The sequence below is a fragment of the Mesoplodon mirus genome (genome assembly GCF_964341445.2).
Source record: "Mesoplodon mirus genome assembly, chromosome: 5".
In the NCBI taxonomy this organism is placed as follows: domain Eukaryota; kingdom Metazoa; phylum Chordata; class Mammalia; order Artiodactyla; family Ziphiidae; genus Mesoplodon; species Mesoplodon mirus.
In genome coordinates, this window is record NC_138980.1 from 85,868,640 (window position 1) to 85,879,434 (window position 10,795).

Below are 10,795 nucleotides of genomic sequence, written 5' to 3' on the forward strand. Positions count from 1 at the left end.
AAGTAGCAGATCAGTAAGTGAGAGTGAATCAAAGAAACACAGCATTTGAAAAGTCAGCTAGGCCAAGCCTCTCGATCGCACAGACAGAAGCTGAAGCCCAGACAGGTTGAGTTCCTTGGTAAAGGGCCCAATGTCCTGACTCAAGGACTAGCATTTTTCACTCATTCGTAAGATACAATCAAATTCAGTACCTTGGAAAGAGATGGGAAAAAATGAAGAAATCAATGATATAGTTCCTCATCTTTAAGTACAGAAATAGCCGTGACAAAATTACAGGTATTGAGGGAAAATTGAAGCGCAGAGTTTAAAATGTCAATAATCCACAGGGAAACTGGAGACCATTTAAAATATTCATATTAAATCTCTATATAAGACATTAAAAGATCTCCAATCAAAATGTTCATTTTATAATAGATATGGTATGATACAATTTATAATAGATGTGGTATGAACCTTTCCCTTTCATGGGAAAGGTTCGGCTGGGAAACAGGAATTGTTCTTGAAAACGGGGCCTGTGCTATTGCAGACACTGTGCTGTACCTAGGTCAACAGAATGCTCCCATGTCATCATTGAGGTCACAGAATCCTGCTGTGCGCCTGGCAACCTTGGAAACTTAACAGCCCTGGTGAGCACCAGGCAGCACTGCTGGTTCAATAAGTGGTACAAGTTTTTCAGCCATTTAGGAGACTTGACTATTTTTATTTGTATTGAATCATTTCAACGGATTGCCCAAGAGCCAACAAGGGCCAACCTGTAGGGAAGAGGAGGAGTTGGACATCTCTTGAGGCATCTTCTAAGGGAGACTTCTAGTTGGTACGATGAAACGGCGACAAAAGAGGAAACATCTGGAAAATGAAGAGTCCCAGGAAACTGCCGAGAAGGGAGGAGGTATGTGGGGGGCAACTTGGCTGGGGCACATGGGTTTCTGCCAAACTGAACCTTCTCTAGGAAGAGGGGGACTGAGAACGTGTCACCTGTGAAGCAGGGAGCGAGAGACCTTGTCTCACTGATGCTGCCGTATCCATCCGGAGGCTCCCTGTGGTGTGAGACGGCACAGAACGGCCAGATGCCCCTGGGAGATGGGAGGTCAGCTCCGCTGCTCTGAGGACTCTCTCCTGGGGCTGCCGGGCCTGGAGTTTTGTCAGACTCACAGCAGGCTGCATCCTGCTTGCACAGACCTAGAGGTGCAGCTTTTCTCAGTCCCCGATTTCTCTCTTATTCTCTTGGATCTTTCCCTGGGGTCATGAGGTGGGGGATGTGAAGGATGCAAGGATGCTGAGAGAGACCCATGAGTTGCTTGACCTCTTTTACCAAAGTGGAAAGAGAAGCCCCATGAGTTGAAGGCCCTGTTGAAAAATATGTTGACAAGTGGAATACAGTTCAAAAGAAGATTGTTTGTCTAGGGATGGTGTCATATTGAAAGCAAGGAGGTTTTATTCCTTCAACAGGAACAATTTCCCAAAGGAGACCAAGGGAAGGGAAGGGCTTTCCAGAGACTGAGACCGCGTGGGCAAGGGTGAGAAATGTCCTCAGGGTCCTGCGGGGAGCTCTGACAGCCACGGGCCACGTGACGCCTGCGTGCATTAAATGTAGGCGAGTAGCTTGCCCTGGGAGAGGGGTGGTCACCCCAAAGCTCCAGCTAGAGGCCTCTGCCCCAGATTAGAGCCCAGTAGCTCCTACCAGACCCAGGGCCCAGGAGACTGTAGGATGGGCCCTGGGAATGGAGCTCTAGACAGCAGGCAGATTTTCAGGCAGTGGCTGGGAGAGGCTAGGGAAGGCAATGACAGACTGGGGAAGGCAATGACTGCCCCTGACCATTCAGAATATTTTTCTCTATGTTCCTGTGTGTGTGTGTCTGAGTGTGTGTGTGTGTGTGTGTGTGTGTGTTGTAGTGCAGAGAAGAGCAGGATGAATGGGGGTAGAGTGCTTATCAGATATAAAGTCTGCGTGGTAAAGTTCTTGTCACCCTGCCTGGACCTGGCTGACACTCGGTGTATGTAAGAGTGTATACAGAACTCTTGTTAGGGGTGTTTTATGAGACAGTAACTCATACACCCATGTACACTCTGATACAGCAAAAATATCACACACCCCACATAGAACTTCCGTATTAAACCACACACAGCACACGGAGGTATATACACGCATCCCTCCTGTACTACGTTCTCATACAACCCACCTGTATCACAATCCTCTCCTCCAACACCAAACGCTGGAGATGAGATATGTATATAGACACACACACTATATATATAGGACACACACACACACACTATATATATATGTATCTCCTCAACTCTCGCACACACACAGCTAACTTCAGCCATCTCTAAATACCTCTAAAAGAACCAGTCACGTGTCATACACACCACACTTGTAACACATTCTTGAGTAATGCCAGACCCGCTTTGTACAAACCACAGTAAACCACAGTCTCACTAACCCATGTCAGGGTTGCCAGATAAAATAGGGGCTATCCAGTTCAATTTGAATTCCAGATAAACAACAAGTAAGTTTTCAGTATCAGTATGTCCGAAATATTGTATGGGCCATACTTACACTAAAAATAAGTAAGACCAAATACTGCATGGGAATACTTACACTAAAAAATTATTCTGGGTTTATCTGAAACTGAAATTTAACTGGGTGCCCTGTATTTTTCTTCGCTTAGTCTGGCAACCCTTATATACTTACCACCAGCTCAGGTATTATATATTTATTGTATTTTTGTTTAGTGTGTGTCTTCCCCTACTAGAATGTGCAGCGTTACCAGAGACTACAACAATGCAAGAGTGCCGGATACACAGGAGTAGCTGCTTACTGAATCTTGGTGAATGAATGAATGAACACACACCATAAATACAAGCCACACCATGTAATGAGGAAAAGTTACATGTCCCAGAATTCCTGACTTGTGAACAGAAACCATGCACACAAAGGCCACAGACACAGATAAGACACATCTCCACCGTGCTCCCCATGCCAACCCCACACTTACCACAGACTTAACTGATACACATCACTCACTCTTCCCACATACTCACAGTCACCACCCAGGCCTACATTACCAACAAGACAGTGACAGAGTAAGTACTGATTTGAATTAAATACTGGAGTATCCACTGGGAACCACACTCTCAACTGTGTGTATTCACTGCACCTGACACGTGCCAGACACTCGGTAAGTATTTGTGGACAGAGGACTGATGAACCCACCCTGAGCCTTTCATTCCTCCCTCAGGAATCTCGAAGTCACAAGAGGATCCCCCTCAGCTTGGATCCACTGTGGTGGCCAAAGGCTGCAGCCCAGGGGCAGGGGAGGTCTCCTCTGCCTCTACATACTTCTCCTGTGCTTCTTCTCTGCGCAAGCTCATCTACGCTGGTAAGGGCGCGGGGCTCCTCAGGTGAGGGGGTGCTTGGCTGTGAGGCAGGAGGCACACAGATCCCAGGGAGGCTGAGAGGAAACCCAGGGTCATCAGAGGTGATGAGGGCTCTCTGGAGGAGCCTGGGCAGGATGGCTGAGCTGTTACGAGGGCGTGGATCCCAGCTGAGTCTGGGGCGGGGGGGTGTGAATCCTGGTACTACCATGGTGGCGAAGTCAAGGAGCAGGGGCCGGAAAGGTCTGGGCTTGAGGTGGAGGGAAGAGGGACCAGATTAAGCATCTTCAGAGGAAAATGTAGGGTTTATCTTGCCTTTGCTTCCAGAGAAGGACAGAGTTCTGCATCATAGACCTCCAGCCTGAGAGCAGCACCATCCAGCTCAGGTCCACACAGCTCACACATACATCCGCTCTCCAGGCACAGCCCTTCTCAGAGCACACAGAAACCCCAAGCACCACAGCCCCATTCCACAAGTAATGCACCACCGATATTCCCAAAATCACACTCCTCGTCGTACACACATCCAGCCGCATCCCTCACATACCACAGCCCTCACCACCATACTCCACACCCCTGTATACAGACACCGCTCCAGTATCCCCCCACACGCACATGAAAAGCCCACAGATGACACCAGATACACCGCTCCATCCTACGGCCAACAGACACCAAGCTCACGACATAGCTACGTCATGCAAATGTCCCTCTCTCGTCTACCACACCTGCTCCCTCAGCTTCTGGCACGGCCCATGCATGTTATTATGTTTTTAATTTCCTTTTTCAGGAATCCGGAGATCACATCGAGACACTGCCCAGCCTACAGCACCCCTAGCCCAGGATCAGGAAGAAGGAGAGACCGCTCCCCCATCACACTGTGTCTCCTCCTCACCCTCTTCACCCTGTAAGAACAATCTGCACCCAGACAAAGAGGAAAGGGGCATGAAAATACACTACATGCAGGTACAAGTGAACAAGGGTGTAGCTGTCTCCTGGAAGACAAAGAAACCCTTGGAGTTGCCTGAAAAGCAGCTGTCGATAGAAGAAGTGATCCTTCCTGAGGACGTGTGCACAGTAGCCACTGACCCCTCTTCTGATGTGTCCACCGAAAGCCTCCTGTCTGACAGTGAGCCCACTGGGGAGGAGAAAGAGTATGAGGAAAGGGCAGAGCCAGGCAGCCCATCAGGGTCACCTGCAGTCGAGGAGAGACCCAGGGCCAAGACACCGGACTGGATGGTGACCATGGAGACCGGCTTCAGGTGCATGGCCTGCTGCCGGGTATTCCACACCTTGGAGATCCTCCAGCAGCACGTGAAGGGCGGCGTCCTGGAGGGCTTCAGCTGCCGTGTCTTTCATCTCAACATGGCCCAGTGGATGGGCAATGTGGAATCTGAGAGCACCCCTGAGGAGGAGGGCAGTGTGGAACCCAAGACCACCTCTGAGGACGAGGAGGACGAGGAGGACGAGGAGGACGAGGAGGACGAGGAGGACGAGGAGGACGAGGAGGACAAGGAGGACGGGGAGGACGTGGAAGAGAAGCTAGAAGGCCCCAGCCCGAAGAGACCCCGCAGGCAGGGTCTTTTCTCTCTTTTGAGTTCCACACAGCAACTGAGATTCATGGGACAGAAGATCCTGGAGACGGTGTGGCCTTGGAAGAGGTAAGGCTTGAGGCTGGCACTCTTCTGAGCCTATGTCACGAGGGCCCAGAGGAGTCTAAGGGAAGGGGCCGCACACATGTGCTGGTTTACCTAATGGCTCTGCAGGTGCATCAACTTGGGACACACCCAGCACTTCCAAAGGAATTGAGCTCTGTTGACTTCAACAAGAATGTGGAGCCTTTTCCTAGGAGTTTTCTCAGGGTCTGCACGATGGGCCTCAACTCTTAGAGGACGTACTGCCAGCAGCTCCTTCTCGGCAGAGAGAGCCAGGAGTGGTCTGAAGAGAGGACAGGGGCCCTTGCAGGACCGGAACTTTGAGGTCTGAGAGCCTTTGGCCTGAGCTGAAATCTCACCTGGACCACTGTACCTAGCCTTCTGTGACAAAGGGGAATATGAAAGAGAGTCACGTGGAAATGAGGTCCCCCGAGATATGGAAATGTTCCAGAACCTTCGTTGCGTGGTAGTTGATCTGGAGCCAAGCTCACTGTGGTGTGTGTGGCTCTGAGCATTAAGGCAACGCTGGAGGGTAACCCTGACCAGCAGAGCTTGGAGTGCTGCTTGTCTCTTCCTGTTCTACCTCATTTGTTTTATCCCTTCCAGGGAGAAGAAAGGACCCTCGGGATACTAGCAGACAGAATGCCATGGTCTGAAGGAGGATGAAGGGACCGGCACTCAGTCTAACATCATATGACAATAGGAACATCATATGCAATAAAGGGCATTTTCCAAACCTTTCCTGGATGTTTGAGTTAATTACATTTTTCTATCTATGCATCTATCTATCAGTCATCTACATCTGTATCTTTCAAGGTTTGTGAACAAGCTTTCACATAAGCGCTAGAAACGTCCGCCAGCATTTTCCAGAAGGAGGCCTGCAAATTGCTGGGGACTTCTCACAAATAGGGAATGGCCACAACCCCTGCCACACAGACTATGCGCGTGGCCCTCCTGACTTACTCCCACTCTCTCTCTGAATTTCCCAAGGTCTGAGATGAGGGTGCTGGCTGGAGGCAATGATCGCGTGCAGGCTGAATCTTCTCCAGATTCTGATTCTCTTCCTGGGCCTATCGTCCTCAAGCACAGTCTCCATGTCCCTGGCCACACTGATCTCTCTCCTTCAGTCCTTCCCTCCCTCCCTCTCCTGCCTCCCAGTACAGAGAATACTTTTTTACATTTGAGACGACATTTATTTTTTGTGCACAGAATTCTCACCTGTTCTACTGTGGCCTCTGTTTTGAACATTCCAAAGCTGAGAATTTTCTTTTTTTCTCCCTCATTTCTGCTGAGTCTTTACCTTCCTAATGCAGTAAACTCAGAGTGCCTAGCTGACTGGAGGGGGGAAAAAAATCCAGGGAGCAAAGAGAAATAATAAAAAAATATATCAGTTAATTTTTCATGGTGTTATCCAACTATATATTTTTAAAATTTTGGAAGAATATTAGGAATATTCTCTTTATAAAAAACTGAATTATTGGGCTTCCCTGGTGGCACAGTGGTTTAGAATATGCCTGCAAAGGCAGGGGACATGTGTTCGAGCCCTGGTCTGGGAAGATCCCACGTGCCACGGAGTAACTAAGCCCGCGTGCCACAACTACTGAGCCTGCGCTCTAGAGCCCATGTGTCACAACTACTGAGCCCACGTGCCACAACTACGGAAGCCTGCGTGCCTAGAGCCCGTGCTCCGCAACAAGAGAAGCCACTGCAATGAGAAGCCCGTGCACCACAGCCAAGAGTAGCCCCCGCTCACTGCAATGAGAGAATGCCCGTTAGCAGCAACAAAGACCCAATGCAGCCCAAAAGAAATTAATTAATTTTTAAAAATTGAATTATTTTCAAGGGGACAATGTATAAAAGTACAATAAAAGTCCCCCTTCATTACCCCCCAACACCACTCTCCAGCTGGAATAGATATGCTGTGATACAATTTATAGTCGTACTACTACTACTCCTCCCACCACAGCCAAAATCCTCTGAGCCCGGTGCAGCAGCTTCCTTTCACAATGCTAGGACCCGCCACAAGACAGATGATAATCCCTTTGGACATTTCAAGGAGCAGCACCAAGGGAACAGTACCTGGGAAATGCCACTGACAGCTCAGAATATCCATGGCATTTCTAGAGCCTAGGCACTGCTCTTGCTCTGGGAATGAAGGTCCAAAAAGCACGTCAGAGAATGTTCGTAATTGTAAACAAGCTCCACCTTTGAAACGCAATCTAGATAGAACCAAATATACAAGCCTGCACAATGGATGAAGCCAACGTCTCCTCCATGATTGCCCTTCTGACAACTTTATTGTCTCCTCAACCATAAAAGGTAAACTTCAAATTCACGACCTTGCCTTGTCACCAGAAACATCCAAGCTTGGATCACTCTTTCTAAGACCAGATACTTGCTCTCTGAACTATTAGAGACTTGTCACATACACAGAAGTAGAACAGGATTATTTCTATCTACCTGGGGACCTGGAGTCTTTCACACTGCTCCTGTTAAAACTCTCAGAACACCAAAACTTTACCTACAAAGGGTTCAAGCTATAACACTCCCAATTTTCACAAACCTCCTCATCTCTTGTGAGTCACATGCAGTCAATTCCAGGAATTGGAAACATGGTTGTGAGGATGAAACTGACTTTGGGGCTCCCCTTGGATATGGTCTTCCATATTTACCAAAAGGCCATTAAGAGGACGGTTTACCCCACCTCAGGGAAACCCGAGGCAGTACTTGCAGTCAAGGGCTGGCCATGGCTTCTGAGCTACATCCAAAAAGAATTTCATTCTGTACCTGGATCTGCTGAAGCCATTTCTGACTGTCCGAGAGCCAGCATGTACCACTCCTCAACTGCCTCCATTGTGGATCATCAGTAGGGCTGTCAGATTTACTAAATAAAAATACAGGATACCCAGTTAAACTTGAACTTCACATGAATAATAAGTCATCACTTTTAGTATAAGTAGATCCTATGTACTATTTGGGGCATACTTATCTTCAAAATGTACTCGTTGTTTTTCTGACATTCATATTTAACTGAACAGCCTATATTTTATCTGTCAACCCTACTCATCAGAAATGATGGAGGCTTATAGAGATCCAAGAGATGCCTCAGAGCATCCTCAGCTTTTATTTCTATGTCCTGGACAGTGAGCCCGAGCCTCCCACTCCCATTAATTGGCTATAATGGAGCATATTCTCCATTTTAGAGTTTTTGCTACTTGTCATTGTTATTATCTTCCTCTCACAGCAGTGAGAGGCCCGCATATTGCAAAACAAACTAACAAAAAGGAATAAGCTTGAATAATTCCTCCAAATCTCAGTGGTTTAAAACAACAAAGGTTCATTTCCTGCTCCTTGTACATGCCCATCATGGGCTGCCTAGGAGTTCTGCTCTTCATTTTCCTTATTCCTGCCCCCAGCTTGACAAAGCCACCTCTCTCAGTCATCTTTGTAGAGAGAAAGAATTCTGGAGCCTCACACTGGCAGTGTGAGTTCTGGCCCAAAAGTAACACACATCACTTCCACCCAAAATTGTTTACCACAATCTTATTTTTAGGGAAACCACTGCCCAAAACTGCCTGCCCTGACCAGGCCCGATAGTAACCACTTGCACGAGTTATCTTAAAACAGGAGGTCCTGGTAAGGAACGCAGAACTAACCAACTACCACCAACCGGAAGAATTCGGGAAAGGTCAAAAGGAGAGAGGAGACTCCTGTCCATATGTCCTACCAACCTCCCAGAATCCTTCTCGCTGGAACCTATCTTAGCTGAGCAATGTGTGCACCACCAGAAAGGATCCTGAGTCAGAATGACTGGCCGGAGACAACCCAGAAACTAACCCCATTACCATAAAACCTGAGACTGCGAGCCACATGGCAGAGCAGTTCTCCTGGCTTCCCTTCCCCTGCTGCTCTGCACCCGGACACCCCTTCCCAATAAAGTCTGTTGCTTTGTCAGCACGTGTGTCTCCTCAGAAAATTCTTTTCTGAGTGGTAGACAAGAGCCCACCCTTGGGCCCTGGAAGAGGTCCCTCTTCCTGCAACATTATCATGTGTCTCTCCATTTTCTAAACTCCTTAGGCAAAAGTAATTGTGAACAATACTACTGAATAGTACAGAAACCATACAGAAAAATTCTAATCCCTCCCTGTTAAATAGGAGACTTGACAAAACCACCAAGCTATGCATTCACAAAACTGGGTCTAGAACTCACATCTCTTAGGTCATGATTCAGAACCTTTTCCCACTATGCTATATGTTAGGATTTGTACACCAAGACAATGTAGTTGGGTTAATAATGCCTTTCCTTCATTTTTTGTTTTTGTTTTTTTTTTCATAAATTGATTCAGGAGGGGGGCTTTGGAAGCCCCTAAAACACTTGCCTTAAACTGAAAAGCAACTGGAAAATAATCCCACTGCCTTTTGAAATGTTTGACCTAGTAAAGATTAGATGCCTGGGAGGCTTTTATGTTCTGAATATAAGGAATAAAAAGGAAACAATCTTCCTAAGACTTTAGGAAACAGGCGGAAAAACTCTTGACTCCCACTTTGCTATTTTGATTAGCTCGTTGACACTTCAGTTCTTTGACTAATAGCAGTGGCAACAGCTGGAGTTTAGCCAAGATAAAAGTATATATAATAGGGTGGCGGCCCCTGCAGAACCACATACCACTGTAAATGCTTTAGCTCAATCCTATTTGCTCATAGGTCTGTGCAAAGTAACAAATGGTTCTGAAACATTTATTCCAAATAGCTTTCTTATTACTTTAAAGATAACTTGGCTGCCAAATACTTGCTCCCTGGTGAAAAAGAATGCATATATGGGAGGAGGATTTATGTATCAAGATATGCTGCTTATTTCCCTCCTGCTGATACAATGCACATCTAATGAATTAGAGATAATCTTCCTCTCTTCCCCAAATTGTAGATAAATGAGTATGTCGTTTCTCCCTCCCTTCAATTCATCCTGGTCATAGTTATTTTCTTTAAGAATATTATTCCCCTGCTTAAATCTTAAATGGCTTCCCAATGCGAGAAGAAGAAAACCGAAAATAGTCAACCGAACGTTCAAAGCCCCGTAGGGTTGAAGACCCTGCCGAGTTTTCCAGACTAAGCGTAACACTCACCTTCCCGCCTCCACTCAACTAGGCCAGACTTCCCTCCCTCCATCAGAGGACAGGCGCTTGCTCAACTCATTTCTTTCAAGAGTATAATTTTTCAAAGTACAAATTGTTTTTAAGTTCAATTAAAATCCCACTTTCTACAAGAAGCCCTTCCAGATATCCCAGTGAGAATGGACCACACATTTTCCCAGCATGTTAGTTGTACCTCTGTGATAACTCTTTTCACATCCTTCAATCGGGCAGACTCTTAATGAATGTGTCTGATTTCCCCTACAACATAGAGTAGGAGCCCTTGGAAAGTAGAGGCCATGATTCCTTATCTCTGGATTTTCCGCATCTCCTTGCACTGAGTATGATCCCTAGCAGGACCCTGTGGGCTCCTGGTCACAAAGCCTGTATCGGTGTCCCCCATTTCTTGATTACAGGAAATAGGCTTCATTCAGCCTCCATGACCTTCCCTGAGTTATCCAAGGAGCAGGTTTAAACAGTTGCTAATTAGAGAAGGGAGGGGATGCGAGACAAGGGAGAAAAAGTCAAAAGAAACACTAGTGGGCCTCCCTGGTGGCGCAGTGGTTGAGAGTCCGCCTGCCAATGCAGGGGATATGGGTTCGTGCCCTGGTCTGGGAGGATCCCATATGCCGCGGA

At 47.2% G+C, this 10,795-nt stretch overlaps 1 protein-coding gene across 1 annotated transcript; it reads left to right on the forward strand.

Moving 5' to 3' along the window:
• Positions 1-1,708: 1,708 nt before the first annotated feature.
• LOC309804423 (protein FAM170A-like) lies at positions 1,709-5,681 on the forward strand (the record flags this gene model as incomplete). The annotated part of the gene is made up of 2 exons (XM_082621761.1): positions 1,709-1,712; positions 4,166-5,681. The coding sequence occupies 2 exons, from the start codon at positions 1,709-1,711 to the stop codon at positions 5,038-5,040; spliced, it is 879 nt and encodes a 292-aa protein (XP_082477887.1). The 3' UTR covers positions 5,041-5,681.
• Positions 5,682-10,795: the final 5,114 nt, after the last annotated feature.